General features: G+C 36.2%; 7 protein-coding genes across 7 annotated transcripts; 4 read left to right on the top strand and 3 right to left on the bottom strand.

Annotated features, from left to right (window-relative positions):
* LOC104713734 (putative glycosyltransferase 7) lies at positions 1,753-3,948 on the top strand. The gene is made up of 2 exons (XM_010430922.1): positions 1,753-2,649; positions 3,266-3,948. The coding sequence occupies exons 1-2, from the start codon at positions 1,845-1,847 to the stop codon at positions 3,826-3,828; spliced, it is 1,368 nt and encodes a 455-aa protein (XP_010429224.1). The 5' UTR covers positions 1,753-1,844; the 3' UTR covers positions 3,829-3,948.
* LOC104713733 (fatty acid desaturase 4-like 2, chloroplastic) lies at positions 5,220-6,455 on the top strand. Its single transcript, XM_010430921.1, has one exon. The coding sequence runs from the start codon at positions 5,328-5,330 to the stop codon at positions 6,216-6,218; it is 891 nt and encodes a 296-aa protein (XP_010429223.1). The 5' UTR covers positions 5,220-5,327; the 3' UTR covers positions 6,219-6,455.
* On the top strand, positions 6,616-7,248 carry LOC104713731 (VQ motif-containing protein 29-like). Its single transcript, XM_010430919.2, has one exon. The coding sequence runs from the start codon at positions 6,756-6,758 to the stop codon at positions 7,107-7,109; it is 354 nt and encodes a 117-aa protein (XP_010429221.1). The 5' UTR covers positions 6,616-6,755; the 3' UTR covers positions 7,110-7,248.
* On the bottom strand, positions 7,199-8,835 carry LOC104713732 (GTP-binding protein At2g22870). Its single transcript, XM_010430920.2, has 4 exons — positions 8,276-8,835; positions 8,114-8,183; positions 7,616-7,778; positions 7,199-7,512 (listed from the first exon to the last, which is right to left on the bottom strand). Exons 1-4 carry the CDS (start codon positions 8,748-8,750, stop codon positions 7,303-7,305), a joined length of 918 nt encoding a protein of 305 aa, XP_010429222.1. The 5' UTR covers positions 8,751-8,835; the 3' UTR covers positions 7,199-7,302.
* LOC104713730 (phytosulfokines 2-like) lies at positions 9,152-10,038 on the bottom strand. The gene is made up of 2 exons (XM_010430918.2): positions 9,827-10,038; positions 9,152-9,594 (listed from the first exon to the last, which is right to left on the bottom strand). The coding sequence occupies exons 1-2, from the start codon at positions 9,950-9,952 to the stop codon at positions 9,463-9,465; spliced, it is 258 nt and encodes an 85-aa protein (XP_010429220.1). The 5' UTR covers positions 9,953-10,038; the 3' UTR covers positions 9,152-9,462.
* Positions 14,602-15,696, top strand: LOC104713729 (basic leucine zipper 43-like). The gene has a single exon (XM_019230166.1). It carries the CDS (start codon positions 14,772-14,774, stop codon positions 15,453-15,455), a length of 684 nt encoding a protein of 227 aa, XP_019085711.1. The 5' UTR covers positions 14,602-14,771; the 3' UTR covers positions 15,456-15,696.
* Positions 16,785-19,078, bottom strand: LOC104713726 (growth-regulating factor 1-like). Its single transcript, XM_010430916.2, has 4 exons — positions 19,035-19,078; positions 18,599-18,811; positions 18,041-18,413; positions 16,785-17,706 (listed from the first exon to the last, which is right to left on the bottom strand). Exons 2-4 carry the CDS (start codon positions 18,792-18,794, stop codon positions 17,034-17,036), a joined length of 1,242 nt encoding a protein of 413 aa, XP_010429218.1. The 5' UTR covers positions 18,795-18,811; positions 19,035-19,078; the 3' UTR covers positions 16,785-17,033.

The following is a 19,084-nucleotide window of genomic DNA, read 5'->3' as shown; positions in this document are numbered from 1 at the left end:
TGTGTTTCAGCTGATCAAATTTGTTTATATATTGGTGTTGTCGTTGGTGCCTTGGTACTATTATACCGTTCGTGCATGTCCGATGTTTTCGGAGATTCCACAAGTTTGAAATCTAGGTTCATAGAGACTTTTTTTTTTTTTTTGAAAAAGAAAATAAAAGGTTCATAGTTACGTTTTATCTTAAAGTTAGTCTATCTTGTAGAATTTAAGCTATATAAAATATGGCGGTAAATCAAAATACATCTTATCTTGTCTCACATGTATTTATGACATGTTTTAGTAAAACGTATTTTCCAATATTTTTCATTTATAATTATCCTTTCTGATGTTTTGACAAAACAAATTAAAGCTTCTTATCCGAAGTTCTTAATCAGAACATACAGATCCATATCAAAATTGATTTACCAATGTCCGGTAAATGCAACACTCCCCTAGTGTAAAACATTTCCAACAACCTCTTGTGTTAAGTTCACTAACCAACCACCCATTGTGGTACATCCACGCAGTAATATCCAACTGCATATTTATAGTAGATGTAACGGCCGTGTTCTTTTTCAAGTCGCTCATCCAGCGATCGCGACAGACGAAAACGATAACGGCAATAGAAATTAAAAATCAAAACAACAACAACAACGAAAAAAGATGATGGGACATGTGTATTTCAGTGAGAAAAATGTCGCTGAAAAAAAAAAGGGATCGCCGGTTTTTTCAGGAGCTGTCACGAAAGCTCATTTTAACAATACGGCGACTCTTCTCCACAATAACAACGACTCTTTTTCACAACAATAAGACTCTTCTTGACTATTTTATATGTCGTTGTCGCTCCTCCAGCAGACTTGAAAAAGAACAGGATCTAGTCTACAATCATTTAGCATCTTTTCTATTTCTATGAAGTATAAAAAAGTACCAAGGCTTTTAAAGTTGCTAGTAATTGATAGCTCTGTTAGTTAATAATTGTCACCGACGTATTCTTTAACTTATTTTAACTATCAACATCAGGATCTGTTTTCTCAAGCGCCATGACATATGAATAAAGGTTTACAGTTTTACTCAACTCTGTAAAATGCATGTCGGTATGTATAAAGCTTTTCATGTTGTGTTTAATTTAACCTTAGGGTATACGAAATAAATTAATCATATCATGGCTCCGTATATAGTGCCTCCTCATTAATTGTGTGATGGGCACAAAAAGGTGCGCTCTTCGTGACTTATCTATGAGCTACTCGGTCATAAACTAATGTTTTTATTCAGTATTTTTGGTCCATTACAATATACTACCTATACCTTTGTTTTTTTATATAAATTAAACTCAATTTTTCAACAATTTAAGCAAGAAATTGCGGGTGTAATCTTGCTGCATCCTAAATTATCGCAGCAAACTCACGTGCCCTTGCTTTAACCGGACACCGACACGTAACCACCAACACCAATCCTATTTTAACAGTGTCGGTGAACCGACCCGGTCCGTTGTTCAAGTTTACTGTACTACGGTTTTACAAAAGCACTATCACATGTCATTCTGACAAAATAAAAACCTTATCTCTTGCATAAAACCTACCAAATTATTTCATCTTTTTTGGCATTTTAAACCTACCAATCAAAACACGAAAACTATCAAGTGAGTACATTACATTTATAATTTTCAATTTTTTGACTATATTTTAAAATTTTCAATTTACTAACATTTAAAGTAAAATATATCAATCGAGTGATTAAATATCACATTTATATTGAAAAAAAATATAAGTTTATTTCCTTTTATACAACAAAAAGTCCCCCAAATTTTATTTTTTTTGATTATTTATGTATGTATCATCATCATCTCTAAGATTTTTCTAAGGTAAATGGTGTCGCCTGAGACATCATCATCATCACAACATTATTACAAAACATCATCACCGATGGCAAAATACGCCGGAACAAGAACAAAACCAGTGATATGTTTCTCCGACGTGGTTCTTTTCCTCGGCGGAGCTTTCATGTCACTAATCCTCGTCTGGTCATTCTTCTCCTTCTCTTCAATCTCCCCAAATCTCACCGTCAAAACCGATGACTCCTCCTCCTCCACCAAATGTTACCAAGGAATCGATACGAACCACGACCCAACCGATCCGGTTTACTACGACGACCCGGATCTATCTTACACAATCGAAAAACCGGTTAAGAACTGGGACGAGAAACGGAGGCGGTGGCTTAATCTACACCCTTCGTTTATCCCCGGAGCTGAGAATCGTACGGTTATGGTAACGGGATCGCAATCTTCGCCGTGTAAGAACCCGATCGGAGACCATTTGCTGCTTCGGTTCTTCAAGAACAAAGTCGATTACTGTCGGATCCATGGCCATGATATATTCTACAGCAACGCTCTTCTTCACCCGAAGATGAACTCGTATTGGGCGAAGCTTCCGGCGGTTAAAGCGGCGATGATTGCTCATCCCGAGGCGGAGTGGATCTGGTGGGTTGATTCTGATGCTTTGTTTACCGATATGGATTTTTCTCCGCCGTGGAGAACGTATAAGGACCATAACCTCGTTGTTCATGGTTGGCCTGGAGTGATTTATAATGACCGGAGCTGGACGGCGTTAAACGCCGGCTTTTTTCTTATTAGGAATTGTCAGTGGTCTATGGAGCTCATTGACACGTGGACAGGTATGGGCCCTTTGATTAAAGTTATGTTTTGTTTTGTTGGTCTTGGACTCCGGACCGTCATAAACCCTAATAACTCCGGTTTGGTTTATAAAATAGTACAAATTTTGGTTTAATTTAGTATTACGATACAATTTTTGGTATTTTATATTAAATTTCAATACAGCTTGGTTTTCAGTAATTTCGATTCAATTATATTGAAAACTATGAGAACATTTTGGTAATTTCGGTTTAAATTCAGTTGACTCTTAACCGAACCAGTTACCCGATTTTATGATTTGTCTTACTGGTTAGATTTACAGAGTATGAATATGGTTAATGGCTGAATGGCACATTTCGGTATATTTCAATAATTTCACTTTAATTTTTAAATTATAACAATTTCTTTGGTAATTTCGGTTTAATTTCAGTAAACTTCTGTTATATTATGAAATTTTTTTGGTAATTTCGTTAATTTACAGTTAAATTTAAGCTCGGTTTAGTGGTTTTTAACCGAGTTTTCTTATGTTTTTTTTTTACTCTTGCTGATGGTTGGTATTAAAGTGTAAATTAAAACGGAATTCAGTTAACAAGGTTCGATTCGGTTTGGTTAACTTGGTTTGAGTATATTTCTTTGCAGGTATGGGACCAGTGAGTCCGGAGTATGCAAAATGGGGACAGATCCAACGGTCAATATTTAAAGACAAGCTATTCCCAGAGTCAGATGATCAAACGGCTCTGATTTACTTATTGTACAAACACAGAGAAGTGTACTATCCCAAGATATACCTCGAAGGAGACTTTTATTTCGAAGGGTACTGGTTAGAGATCGTACCGGGTTTCGCCAACGTAACGGAACGGTACCTCGAGATGGAACGAGAAGACGCCACGTTGCGTAGACGACACGCCGAGAAAGTGAGCGAGCGATACGCTGCGTTTCGGGAGAAACGGTTTTTGAAAGGAGAAAGAGGCGGGAAAGGTAGCAAACGGAGGCCGTTCGTGACGCATTTCACGGGGTGTCAGCCTTGTAGTGGTGACCATAACAAGATGTACGATGGTGACACGTGTTGGAATGGGATGATCAAAGCCATTAATTTCGCTGATAATCAAGTGATGCGTAAGTATGGTTTCGTACACTCGGATCTAGGCAAGACTTCCCCTCTTCAACCTGTACCGTTTGATTATCCTGATGAGCCTTGGTGATTTTTATTAGGTTTTTTTTTAAATATTGTGTGTTTTTGCTTTTGTTTTTTTATATATTAGATGTGCTTTTATAATGAGATTATTATTATAATGAAATCCATGAATTTGAAAGGTCTATAATGCGAAATCTTTTGAAATAATTTAATGATTCTTGGTTTAGGGAAAAAGTTTAAAGAGCTTTGACAGAAATGCGATTATTGTAATTTGTAGGGCATATAGCATAAAGAAAACAATAATGGCTATGAATGGCTGCTGGTTTTTAATTGGTTTTTAGATTTTGGTTTTTAGCTTTTGGATTTTGGTTTTTGATTTTTTTAGTTTTTGATTTTTGCTGTAGATTTTAGTTTTTGCAAAATCTTGAATGGTGACTTGATTAGTTTTTGGTTTTTATGTATAATAATTATTTTAAAAATAATAAAATAATGATTATAATTTTTATTAAAAAAATAAAAAAATACAATGATGCAGAAAAAAAACATACGTTTATTGCATATAGAAAACACATTACTGCAAAATTACTATCATCATCATCGAGAACTCCATAATGAAATTAGAATAAATATATATTAGAAAAAGAAAAAAAGAAAAAAAGAAAAAGTCACGTTGAAAAACCCACAAAATGTGGTTTTTAGATTTTATGAACAAATGGCTAAAATCTTCCAAAATCTGGTTTTCCTAAATACTAGGAAATCTACTTTTCTTAAAATCTTGAATGGCATAGAAAGTTGATTTTACAGAATCTAAAGCCAAAAACTGCACCAAAATCAGGTGCCATTCAAGGCCAATGTCTTTTCTCTTTTCGATAGAGTAATTCATCAATTCATCATGGGTGACTATCTAGATTTTTGTCTTTTAATTCTATAAAATATCTATGTATTTAGTGAGTACTCCGATAGGCCTTCGTGTTTGCCAGTGAATAGGTTTCAAAATTTTGGGGGAAAAAATATGTAGATTTGTTTGAAGTCCAGCCTCAAGAAAAAATAATGTTTATAACTTATAAGCCATAAGACTCTTTGGTATATAGTGCTTATAAGATATAAATGCATATTCTTCTTCTTCCTACTCAAATCCCAATTTCTCATAACAACCCAAAATCCAAACGAACAAAATTAACAACAATCAAACATATACCAATCTTTGCAAGGTGGGCTTGAGAAAATAAGTACATTTTTTACGTAAATCTAAACCAAGTGAAAATTTTATTTAGCTATTTTTTTTGTATTACTAAATTTTTCTGTTTTGAAAAAACAAACAAATAAAAATCTGGATTAACGAGCAATTTTTTAAGTTGGTAACTTCATAAACTAAAAATAAAAATAAAACTCCATAAATTAATTCAAATTTTATCTCTTCCTTTCTTACTCTTTTTGGATCGAAATTATATCTTTTTAAATGATTTTTTTTTTTTTTTCTTCCTCTATCCGTTTTTTTTTTTAACTTTGAAAAATATCTAGAAACTTGATAACGTTCACATCATCTCACATGTATTCTCTCCTTCAATGTCTACACCTCTTCAAACCAAGTACACTCTATCTCCCATCACAAACAACATCCCAAGAACAAGAAGCCACCGTCCATGGCTTCTCCATATACGTGTCACCTGCTTGCTTACCCCCACCACCAACTCTCAGCCTACCCATGAGACGAAGCTTGTTGTTAAACAACGTCTTGTGAATCCTGCTCTCTCAACCGATCCCAATCTACAATCCACATGGACTCACCGGCTATGGGTTGCAGCTGGCTGCACTACCGTGTTTGCCTCTTTTGCCAAATCCATCATTGGAGCGTTTGGTTCTAATCTCTGGTTCGAACCAGCTTTAGCCGGTTTTGCCGGGTACATCATAGCAGATCTAGGCTCTGGTGTGTACCACTGGGCCACAGATAACTACGGTGACTCCTCAACGCCTCTAGTAGGAACCCATATCGAAGATTCTCAAGATCACCACAAGTGGCCTTGGACAATCACCAAACGGCAATTTGCAAACAACCTATATCTCCTGGCTCGAGGCACAACCTTGACAGTTCTCCCAATAGATCTTGCATTTGATGACCCTGTGTTTCATGGCTTTGTAAGCACGTTTGCGTTTTGCGTATTGTTTTGTCAGTTGTTCCATGCTTGGGCTCATGGAACCAAGAGCAAGCTTCCACCTCTTGTGGTGTGGTTGCAAGACATTGGGCTGCTCGTTTCACGGACACGTCACGTGAATCATCACCGAGCACCGTATAACAACAATTACTGCGTGGTGAGTGGGGTGTGGAACAAGGTTTTGGATGAAAGCAATGTCTTTGAGGCAATGGAGATGGTGTTGTTTCTCCAACTTGGGGTGAGACCGAGGTCATGGACCGAGCCAAACTCTGTATGGACGGAAGAAACAGAGTTTAATAGATAAGATATTGAGTCTCATCACTTATGGGCATACTCTCTTTACATTATTGCTTTTACCTGACATTTTTGGAAGCAAAAGTTTTGTTTGTTTGTTTAGTTGTGTGGACCTATCGACTCAAGATTCTTTTTTTACTTTCATATTTCTTAAAATTGTTGGAAAAAAATAAAATAAATAAAGATATGTTATAGTATAATGTAATGGGATTATAGCCAAAACCATGTTGATGTAAAATTGTTCTCATTGCTTTTTCACCTAACATTTATTTAGTAAACAAGAAAATAAAAGAGCTAGCACACCCACGTTGACATTTCAAATTCCATGAATCATCCTATCTCGTTCCTATAAACGCACATTTATTTCACTAAAAAAGTCAAAAACCCAAATAAGCCGCAAAAGAAGATTCATACTAAGACGTTGACATATCAATGCCGTCCACACATATATAAATACTTATGTATATACACACAAAGCCATCAAGATAAGACAGACACTTCGCTTCAATTCATTTTTGTTGTGTATTACAAGAAACTTGTGATCGCCATGGAAGCTACTTCACAGCCATGTTTCTCTCAGAACTACCACAACACCTCACTCCATTCGATCCGTAAGCAACCGGCAAAGCCTTGCAAAAAAACTGTAACAGGTTTGGCTCAGCGGATGCATCCTAAAGTTTACAGAGTCGAGCCTGTTAACTTCAAGGAGTTGGTTCAGAGGCTAACTGGTGCACAAGACCATGAGCCAGAGGTGAATCAAGTTGAGTCTAAGCCACTCAAGGTTACCGATGACACTATAACAGCTAAAGACAATCCTTTCGCGTTTGATCTGTCACCTTCATCAGCTCGGTTTTGGGAAGCTTTCCCTCTTCTCAGTCCTGCAAATCTTTCAAGATGGTAGCAAGAACACAAAAAGCTTCCTTTGATATTGTAATTCTTGCCATGTTTTCGGCAATTCTTGATGTTGTTTCCGAAGAATTAGACCTGTAGTGACTTTTTTAACGATCTTTTATCTATAAATACAAAAGGTTACTGTTACATTACCAAACTGACAATTTCACATAACCAATGTCTCAAGATCAACATTTAACTCTCTACTGATCCCAATAGTTTCTCAGCTGCGACATGTGAAGAAGAAGCTCGTCTCTGCCTAAACCGGATACACTACTAGTCAAAATCCAAGGAGGATGCACTTTAAAATTCTCTCTAATGATTTGTTGAAAAGCTTTGATGTTCTCATCAGGTCTTTTCCCTTTTGTTGCTTTCATTTTATCGCATTTCGTAAACACGAAAGTCATCGGTACCTTGAAATCAACCAAAAACAAACAAACAATTAAAACAACTCCTCAAAACATCATTTCACTGAACACACAAACAACAAAGCCAAAAAAATAACCAACAACATACATTGTTGCGACCAAGCCAATTAGCACAATCAAGATCAATCTTCTGAGGAGGAACACTTGCATCGATCAGTAGAAGAACACAAACAAGACTGTCTCTATTCAAAAAGTAACCTTTAGTAAACGCAGACCAATCCGTCTTTGCAGCATCTGATACTTTAGCAAATCTGCACAAATACAGTCTCAATATCAAACAATAACATTGCTTTTGTCTATAACATTGCTTCCATAACTAGTCAAATCCACAAGGCACCAAACCAAATCAGCCAACCGAACCGGACCAAAATTTAGCTATCGTTAACCGGTTCTGTCTAAGCAAAATTACTGAAAAAATGAAACTTTTTTTATGAACACATTCCAAATTCAGACTAATTCTTTGAGGAATTTTCCAAACTGAAACACCAATTCCAAAATTTCCGAACCGAACCAGACCGATGAACCAGAATGCCAAATCCTAGTCTAAAGATTGAATTTTTAGAAGCAGGAGATCAAAATAACATACCCATAACCAGGTAAATCAACAATGTACCAACTCTTATTCACCAAGAAGTGATTTATAAGCTGAGTCTTCCCTATTCCACAAACAAAAAAAATCGAAACTTTCAGAGTTTCAAAACCAACAAATTTGGATTATTTAAAATCAAAATTGAGAGAAAACACAAACCGGGTTTCTTGGAGGTAAGAGCAACTTCCTTCTTACGAACCAAACAATTGATAAGCGAAGACTTGCCAACATTAGACCGACCCAAAATCGCAATCTCAGGACGATCATCTTTAGGACAATCTCTAGCTCGAGCACTACTTTTCACAAACTCAACTTCTTTGATTTGTGAATGACCCGCGAATGGTCCGATTACGATGTTGGAGCCCGGAAGGACCATGTCATCTGTTAACTCCTCGATCTCTACACCAGGAGGTACGAACAAAACAGACTTTGCGAACTTGGCCGCATCTGAAATCGAACGGTTCGTTGTTGTTGTTGTTGTTGGATTGGTCGATGATGATGATGAGATTCGTGGGATGGATATGAGATTCTTTGGGTTACGGAATGATTGGAGAGTGTGAAAGGAGTGAGATTTGGGTATTAATAAAGGAGTGAGATTTATTGTTAAGGATCGATATCGGAGTAGTAGCACCATTTTTATTTTTGTTTGGGCAGAGAGAGAGGTTTGGGTTTAGAATGAAGAAGATAGGGTTTTTGAGTTTGGGAGTCTTCAAAACCAGAAAGGGTCCCTTCTGTCTCAAATGGAGGCTTTCAGTTTTTTTTTTCTTCTTCTTACATTTACTTTGTTTTATAATATTGTTTTAATAAATGAGCCATTTGATAAAGAAAATGCAAAAAAAATCTCTCAGTAATATAAAAACAATTTCATAGTCATATATACATTACATAATGTATTATTACTAGATGATTAGCATGTTATATTATATCAATTCGTCAAATTTATTTATAGTATTCTTTGACAATATCATTTTTTCCTAGTTTTATGAAGGAATTTTATGAAACAGTTGTGTTTAGCAGTCTCGTACGACAATTGGATTAATCAACAACCCAACATGTTTTCTCGATTAAAAAATAATCCACTTACAATATGATGAAGATACTTGAATTTCATGTGTTTTTAATATAAGGTATTACAAATCACTAAGATTTAATCAATTCCTTATTGTCAAACTTCTGAAACATATATACCTTTCTAGTTTATAATAATCACAACCATGGGTCCATAACTATCTTGATGATCTATGTAACAATGACTGATTAAGGATGACATTGACATGAATCACATCACCAAGAGAGCCAATCAGCCAAAAGTTTGTTAGAAATAAATTAGCGAGAATCAAAGATTCTTAATTCTTCTGCTTCTGGGTATAGATGTAATCAGTATGAGCGACCAAAGACCTCCTCATTAAGCAATCTTCGTCGTTGGCACCACAGTTCTCTTCTGCCATTTCATCTAGTTTTCCTTCCATCTTTTTCCCCTGCCATATAAATCATACATTACATTATATTTATTATAATATGTACATGTACATTTTTATCAACGTGTATCTGATATCATACAAACATATATACACCTAAATGAATCTACTAATTAATTGCGCATGCTAAAAATGGCTATAGTATATGCATGTATATATGTTTGCCCTTTGTGTTTTTGTATAGATATATATATGTATGGAAACAGGTTCATGGCATGTGGATCAGACTAACCATGTTACATGGATCCGCGGCAGCAGTCGTGATAGTGACGGTGAAGGTTGGGTCGGGACGGGCAGTGCACATTAGCGTGGAGCAAAGGAGGAGAGCTATCGTGAGCAAGGCGGAGACGTTTGCCATTTTTTCGATATCTTCTTGGAAGGGGGGAGAGATGCTTAAAAGAGAGGAGATGACGGTTTTGGTTTCTTTGAATTCTCAAATTTATAGCAAAATTTCAAAATCTATTTTTGTTCTGTTCATTTATTTATTATATATATAAGCTAAAATGGGGATCTTATCACACGTTGATAACCTCAAATCATCTTCTCTTTTTAGGAGAGTCTAATTTTGGTGGACTTGTTTGACCGATGGAAAATGGAAGTGGAAATTGTATTAAATATTTTCACACTTGTGCATAGTGTTCGTAGTGGATTTGGACCAAACCGATAATTAAGGAAACAAAAAAATAATTTAGTCGCGCCGTGTACGAAACGTGGGATGATAAGTGATCATGCTCCATTTTGTAAAAGCATGTAGAGTCCATTTTAATTTTATTCAAAAGCACCTACCTACACAAGCAAAATATCATTTGACCACATGATATAAACTAATATATACACACACTATAGGTTCCACACGGATGCAATGGATCTAACCCGGGACATATGGTGTAGTCGACATTGCATCCGTGTTAAAAGTACGAATGGTGACAAAAGAACGGATAGCACAAATTTAACAAAAGGATTATACAAATCCGTTGAATAAATTTGTGCAAATAAAACATATATAATCTATGTACAAATTAATATAAGTATAATCAAAATATAATAATCACTTAATTGTGAGTAAATTATAATAACATTTTGAATAAAGTAAAATAAAATGATCGATAAAATTAGAGCGAACAATTTTTAAAAGTTTTTTAATTACATAAAACACACTTTAACACATCAAATATCATGCTTAATGAAAATTATGTGTGAATGACTATTTATTTTTGTAAAAAAAAAAAAAAAAAAAAAAAAAAAAATCTGTGTAAAAACAGTGACAAAACAAATGTTAAATTTGTGAACGATGAGAACAATCTTACGCACTAGCAAACACGTCCCTACCCGTGTGGTGTGACATGGTGTTGATATCATCCGGTTGGAGCGCACCAAATTTATAAGCGTGTATGGGCGAGAGTATATACAGGTCGGTGTGTGACTTACATATATTTAACCAAACCGTGTCAAAAACAAATCGTCAAAAAAATAAAAATAAAAATTATAATTACATATTGTTGGTTTAAGAGTTATTAAAAACCGTTATCACAGAAAAATGATGCATTATAATTAATTTATTATATTTTCTTGTTATGTGTGAAAAACTTAACTTAGATTAGTTAGGACTTAGGAGTGGTTGCCCAAAAAATACAGATTCATTAGGAGCAATGTATCAAACACAGATCCAAATCGATGTTGATGTTATATATATAGTTCGAGACTGGTTTAGCTTTGGTATACTTCAAATACAATCACCTTATTTTCAAGACTGGTTTAGCCTTTGGTACACTTCAATGTAATACCCCTCTACTTATGTAAACAACTTCCCAATGTTCTCTAGGTTATAGCCATGTACTCTTTGCTTCCTTCAAATTAATGCACCAAAAATTGGAACATGTTTTTAAGATATACTCAAAAATAAAACAAAAGTTCTCTCTTCTCCCCTTTCTCTCTTCCTTCTCTCTAAAAAACCTAAACCTAATTTTTGCGCCGCCGCCTCTTCGGTTGCCCTTCCGGCACTGGAGAAGGCTTTTCTTCTGTCATCGTCATCCTCTGTGAGGTGGTCCTTCGTCTCCGGTCTGGTTCTCTCTTGATGGTGGTTTCCGGTGTTGTCCCGGCGCGTGAAGCGGACTCTTCGTTAGAGGGGTCTGTTAGTGAAGGTTCGAAGGAGTTGCTTGAGGACGGCTTCTTGTTCGTGGCTGGAGTCGGCAGATCGGGGCTGAAGACTCTGTGTGTTAGGATTCGCCGGTGGGTTCGTTGGCTTCGGTGAGAAGTGAGAGCTGTAGTCTCTCTTTGGTGAGCTCCGGGGGTCAGATCTGGTGTTTCTCTCACTGGATCCTGACTTCTCTCCGTCCAGCCGAGGCGTCACGTTACAGATCGGATTTGGCTTTGACAGGTAGGTTGGGCGGTTCTTCATTGTAGGCCTTGAATCTACAAGGGGAAGGCAGTGGTGGGTGGTTTGCATCTCCGGCAACAGAGGCGTGGTTTTCTCTTCCTCTGATGCAGCTGTGGCTTCGGTTTGGTAGGTCGGGAAGCTTCTAGATCAAGCCGCGTTTGTTCGCGGTGGAGCTTTCCCTTGGTTCACCCTTCCAATAGAAGCTGTGGTTGCGGCGGAAGTCGGAGGAAGACAGGAGGGTAAATGTTGCATCGTTGCGGTGGTTAACCTAGATGTTTCGGCATCCTTAGGGGCTATCATGGGTCCCGGGTTATGGAGGATGGATTGAGCCATCATCCTCTGTAAAACGCCATGATTTTGTGTCCACCAGACCGGATTGAAGCAAATCTACCTTGAAGTTGCGGTGGTCGCCGGAGCTGGAGGAAGCGTGTTAGATCTGAGTGAGCGGGTTGCTAGGCATGGGACCTGACTTCGCGGAGCCTAAGATCGGTTGATTGAGCATGTCGGAGGATCTGTAGCGGGTCAGGTGGTTCACCAATGAGGAATCCGAAACAGAGTTTGGTTGCTTCTGTCAAGGGTTCCGATTTGGTGTGACCGCCACAAAGCCGTGGATCCTGCAACCACCGACGTTCATGTTCGAGCTTTTGTCTCAAGGTCATTCAGCAGGATCCGATCGTTTTTTTTTTCCGGCGACGGCAATGTCCTCCGTTTCTCTCTTTTTTATAACTGTTGAAACCATGTAATTTTTCAAGGCCAAGCCCATTTTTTGGGAAGGCTCATTAATATTAATATAAAGTTTTNAAAAAAAAAAAAAAAAAAAAAAAAAAAAAAAAAGTTTACTTTCTTTGGAGAATATGATTTTTGCTGGATTCAACTCAACTTCTCTTTCGATCGGGATCTATATTTTACTCATCTATTTCATCGGTATATGTGTTTATGAAACGATAATGTGATCAAAATTCATGATGACTTATGGAATGATAAATTAGGAATAAATTATGAACGTTCAAGTTAGAATATGACAGTATGTCTGTACGAAAAATCCAGAAATTAGAGGGAAGAAGGGGTGGTCGAGTTCCAGGTTATGTTTGCAAACAATCCTTAGTCCAATATAATGTTTGGTAGTACTTAAAAAGATGGTTCAACTTATAGAAGTGATCCTTCGCTTAAGGAGTTGAAGGGCCCTAGAAAAGCTGATAAGGTTAGGCAGACTAGATCTCAACCATAGAGTTTTGTAAATGATGAACCTTGTGTAAGTGTAACCGAGTGCGAGTGTTATTTTGTCATTTATCTTGAATAAGTATTTATCCTTCAAATGGTGAATATCATAATATTCTTTATCTGAGTCGAGAGGTAAATAGTAGTATCTATTTGAAGTATTTGTGTGGTTGATGCATGTAGCAATTTATGTAATAACATAAAATACATAGACTCACCTGACCTACTTAATTATATGGTTTCAAATAATTCAATTAGCAGCAATATATATTACTGATATTTTGTTTTCTTTTGTAATAAAAAGAGAATTGTGATTACTGAAAAAAAAAAAGTTAATGTGGGAAGCATTTGAATGATACAACTTTATGGCCATTAAAGGTTGATTTAACATGCTACCAAACCATATAATAAAAGTTTTCTCAATATATTTTAATTTTTGCTTTACTTTTGAAGATTTGCATGTGGCCGTTGCTATAGTTTTTCTCTTCTTTATTTTCTTTCTAATTTCCAATAAACTAACTAACCGAAAATATTAGTGTACAAATCCTAATTTCCAATTATCATGAATTTGTTGTTGGATGTATTAGTTGTTTAGTAAGATTCTCTTTCGTTCTTAATTTTTTTTTTTGGTTAAACATAAAATCATCTTTCCTTAATTCCAATTAAATTTTGTCCTCATACCATTATTGTTCTTGGATTCCAATTAGAGTCATTGTCAGTTTGGAAAAATCACTTTGATTATAGAAAATTACTTATTGAGAAAATATTTAGTTGGTAGTTACACCAGTACCAAGCACCAACTAATATATGTTTTTCCAAAGTGATCTGAAAACCTGATTTTTTTTTGTAAAGTATAAAATCATATGAACAACTGACTCAAACATTTTGGGGAAAAGAAAACAAAAAAAACTTTCTGATACAAAGAAATAGAAAATAAAAAGTTGGATTTAGTAAAACTTAGGGAATATAATTTTTTACTATGTTGAATAAGAATTTAGAAGAAAAAAAAACATGTTGATTGAAATGCTTGTTTATTTTTCTCCTATCAACCACCACTCACTTCACATATAATTATACCATAGAAAGTTTCTATTAGAAACCATATTCTTTAATTTTGAGCCTCAAAGTATATATAAAATTTATTTAACCCCTTTTTTTTGTTGGGTCTAAATCTAGATTTGAATGCATGGCGACAAATTAGACGAATGGACAATGCATGTGTTAAATATGGACTGTTTCTTCATCACTAAGCTATATATATAACAAACATTTGGTTTAGCAGTTTTAATCTTACTTTATTTTCAGAAAGTGACCTTAACCGAGAGCCCATTGGTGTCCCACAAAATATTTTTCTACTTTTATAAAAAGTCGTTTGAAAAATACTAAACCCCACATAGTGCCACATGACTCAAAAGTCGTTAATACGTATAAAAATACGGCCATACATCGTATTGTTTTAAATGACCAAAATATCCTTATGAATTTTCTTTAAATTCCAGCCTCCTTCAATTCAATTCTTCCCTTTTCTCCTCCTCTTCTCTCCCATCTCTCTAATTTAAAACAATTTACGAACCCGGTCATTATGATGTCTACTCTACCGGCTTTTTCCTTTACTGAACCGGGTTTGGTTAACCAAATATCTGATTTCCAGACCGGATTCACTCCTTGGGAATTGGACGGCTTTACCGATCTCTTCTTCTCTACTATCCATCACGAACCGGCGGTACCGAGTCCATGTACTGGTGAATCCGACACCGTCAAGATTAACATCGATTTTAACGGTTTCGACGAATCTTGTATCGGTTCCATCAAAACGAACTCCGGTTCTGATGATTCCGACATTTTCCACGGCGTACCGAGTCCTACATCCGATGAATTGGACTCGGACAACACGAGAACCCGGATTAACGCCACGGACCATAACCGGACGAAATTGAACCGTCCGGTTTTGCAGGTGACTGAAGACCGTAAACGGAAGCGTATGGAATCAAACCGTGAATCAGCGAAGCGGTCGAGGATGCGTAAACAGAGACACATTGAGAATTTAAAAGAAGAAGCAAACCGGCTCGGTTTAGAAAACAGGGAACTCGGGAACCGGCTCCGGATCGTTTTGTACAACATGGGACTGATAAGTACGGACAACGATCGGCTTATGTCGGAACAAGAGAATCTAAGACGAAGATTCTTGGAGATGAGGCAGATTTTGATTCTCAGACAGCTTCAGCAGAATCCATCATTGATCATCAATCATCATCAAATGCTTTAAAACCCAAAAAAACAAAATTTAGAAAGAAAAGAAAAAAAAAAGTTCAGATCAAAACGAAGTATTTTTTTTTTATATATCTGTCACTCTTTTGAGAGGATCTCTCTTAGATGATGGACTTTGTTTTTGCCGTTGTTTCGCATTTGGGCCTCTTGATCACAATTATCAAAGCCCATTAGTTGGGCGAAAAAATATGTATAAACAGCCTAACCAATCCAATTGAATCTTAAAGACTTCTCTCACAGTCTCACTAGTCACTCACTACTAGTAGGCATGTAAATTAGGGCAAAGCCTGTGGACTGGCTCGGCCCAATCGTGATATGTTCAAAAAAAATCAGGATTTTCAGGTTATAGGGTTTTACGGGGTTAGTCCGATCGGGCTCCGAAAAAACTTTAGTTTATAAAAAAAATATTATGATACAAACTAGAGTAATTTAAAGTTTAGTTTTAGTTTGAAGTAATTTTGAAAAATAAAACTAATAAAAAACATTCTTTGAAAATTATTTATGTTATTTTACTCTAAATTTAGTTTATAAAAAATATTATGATACCCTAAAAACTAAAAACTAAAAAGTAAAAGAAAATAAAAGAAATTCAAACTTTTTTTTTTTTGGTAGAAAAAAGAAATCTAACTTTGAAATTATAAACTCTTAATTTATTTTTTTAAATATATTATTTTTTTGGACTGAAAGATTTATAGTAATATTAAAAATAAAAAGAACTTAGTTTACTAGTTAATGTAAGCAAAAAGATTATTCACTCCAAACTATCTAATACTACAATACTGTACTCGTAAGGCATCTATTGAGATATTTTTATTCGGTAAGAATTGTCGTGTCTGATGCAAGTGGAAGTGTCTGGATCGTCCCACACATGCCACGTCTTTAGAATAAAATCTCCAAAAAATATACAAAGAATCCAAATTAAAATCGTATGGACCATCCATAAATTTGAGAGGTTGGTCCTCCACCACTCTTTTTATAAATTTTTTAGAAAAACAAAAACAGGAATAAGTTTAGGTAGGGTTAGTGAGAGAAGTGCAAAAAGTAGTTAAGGGACCCCAAAAGCGGAGAAACAGAACCCCAAAAAAAAAAACTAAAGTTGGAGACAGTTGTTTTGGAGAAGTGTTCTATGTTCCAAATTCCAATCCACAAACAATGTTGCCTCTTGTCTGCAACTAGGAAACCTCTTCATACGTACTGATCACAATTTTTAGACATTGTAGAACTATAGGTTTTCTAATTATTAGTCACTTGTTTTAAAAATACATTAGATGGCTGTTTTTTTTTTTGTAAGAACAGAGATCATTGTGAACAAAGATGAACCAGTGGCTTGAGCAAATAAATCCATGGATTCAGAAATGAGAAAGATGGAGAAGAAACGGGTCTTTAAGGAAAAACAAAGAACAAAGATTATGAAGAACAAAAAAAACAAAACCCTATCTCTCTTCTCATCTTTCCTTAGTTTCTTCTGACTTTATATATAGAAAAGAAAACAACAACAACACAATGCACCATGTAAGAGAAAAAACAGAAACAGAGGAAAACAGAGTGTTTTGTTTTCGCCATTGTCATTTGGGTTTCACAAAGGAGCAGTAGCAGAAGTGTTCATTAGTGTGGTCGGGCCAAGCGGATCCTTTCCATCGCCGTTCTTGTTATTGTTATCGCCAATGACAGTACTGCTTCCGGAGCTACTGTTAGAAAGAGAACCAAACGTCGACTTTTGCAAGACACCTGTTGGAGAAGAACCAAACTTGGGACTATTCGTCGTGCTGTTTAGTACCTCACCAAGAGGACCTCCCATGGAGTTATTGTTACCCCAGGAGATCGGTATCCAGTTATTCGCCTTCTTCCCAGGCTCAAGAAACTCGGTGTTAACGCCTAATCCAAGGTCAAACTCACGCGATAACCTTAAAGGCGAGAGTGGTAGTTTATTATCTTGAACAGGGGAAGATGGAGCCATGGGGATTGACATTGAGAGCTGAGTCCAATCTGATTTCAGCTCTTCAGGCCAAGAATCATCATTGTTGTGATTACCCGAATGCTTCGCTTGGTTACTGAAGTCAAGATACGATCCAAAGCCTTTTGAGGAGTTCCCATAGGAGGCTTGCTTGTGCGAAGGGTTTAGTAACGAGTCAGAAGAGATAAGTCCGAATTCAAAAGGATTATTATTATTGGTTTGTTTCGGATGAGGATCCTTCTGTTGTAAGTTCATCGCGGTAGGAAAAACCGAAGCCGCACGAGAATTTTGAACCCTGTAATGCAACACAAGTAACCATTGTATTGTTAATTTTGTGCATCATTGAATCATCAAGAAAAGGAGAGAGTAAACAGTTTCATAAAAGCAAAAAAAATCCAAATAAATAGAATCCTAAGCCTCAATTAATAAGGAGGGGTCACAATCATAAAAGATGTAGTAATAATGAATTGGTGGGTCTACTTCTTCTTACTCATAGGGCAAAGAAGAGAAAACAAAATAAAAAAAGTTGATAAAAGGTATGAACATTAAAACTTAGGAATATGCAGATATGTTATATCAAAAAGGCAAGAAACAAAAATAAAAAAAAGAGAGATTTCAAACGTTTTCACCTGGTAGCCAAAGAATCTGTAGATTGATTAGTATTGGCATGATGATGAGTTCTAACAGCAGCTGCAAGGCTATTGTTGACGTTATCTAATCCACGCATAGCAGCAACAGCCGAAGTCCCCGCTGCTTTGGACACTGAAGCAGCGGTAGAAGCAGCGGCAGAAGCGGCGGCAGCATTAGTATTGTGGCCATTTTGGCCTTCCACAGGCTTTCTTGAACGATGGCGGCCTCTGTTAATATGTCGTTCACAGTACTTTTGATCGGGAACAGCATCCCTCGAGCACCGCCATTTCTTTCCATCTGTCCGGCGACATCTCCCTGGTTCGGGATCCATGTTACCACCGGAAAAGCCCAGATGAAAAGAGCCCCATCCAACTACATATAAACACACACACCAAACAAAAGAATGATCTCATAAAAGCACCCAATGGGCAGGCAACAAACAACATTCCACTTAAAAAAAGATAGCATAAAGTGGATTCTTGGCTAACGTATTGGAGCTAAAAAGGAATCGAAACTTCAAATCTTTAAAAAATTAAAGATAAAGGAAGAGAGCTTACAAGAATTAGGAGGCAAAGAACCATAAGGGAAAAAAGATTTCTTGAGAGAAAGGAGTAAACTAGATGGCACAGGGACATTGGCTGTGATATACTTATAGATCAAAGCCTGTTGCTCTAGCTCAGCCCATTGAGTCAGTGAAAAAGGACCTTTTACTCCTGTCAACAAGTTTCCATGCATGCTGCTTGTGTTCATCATCCCTCCTAAACCATATCCTGTGTCACCACCCATTTCACTAAATCAAACTCTTAATAAAAAAGAAAACCATATGATGATTTTTAAATTTAGACATAATAAACCCATTTCTTTAAATCTAACTTTAAGCAAAACCCATTATCTGAGTTTCAAGAAAGTAAATATCTTTTAGATGAAAAGAAAGAATCAAAAAAAAAGAAAGAAAAAAAAGAAAAAACAGAGTATTTTATTACTATTTCAGACCTGAGTTTCTACAGTACTGAAGATAAGGTGAGACATCGGATTTGTCCGAA

The sequence above is a fragment of the Camelina sativa genome, chromosome 9 (genome assembly GCF_000633955.1).
Source record: "Camelina sativa cultivar DH55 chromosome 9, Cs, whole genome shotgun sequence".
Lineage (NCBI taxonomy): Eukaryota > Viridiplantae > Streptophyta > Magnoliopsida > Brassicales > Brassicaceae > Camelina > Camelina sativa.
This window is presented reverse-complemented; position numbering and strand designations above follow the sequence as displayed.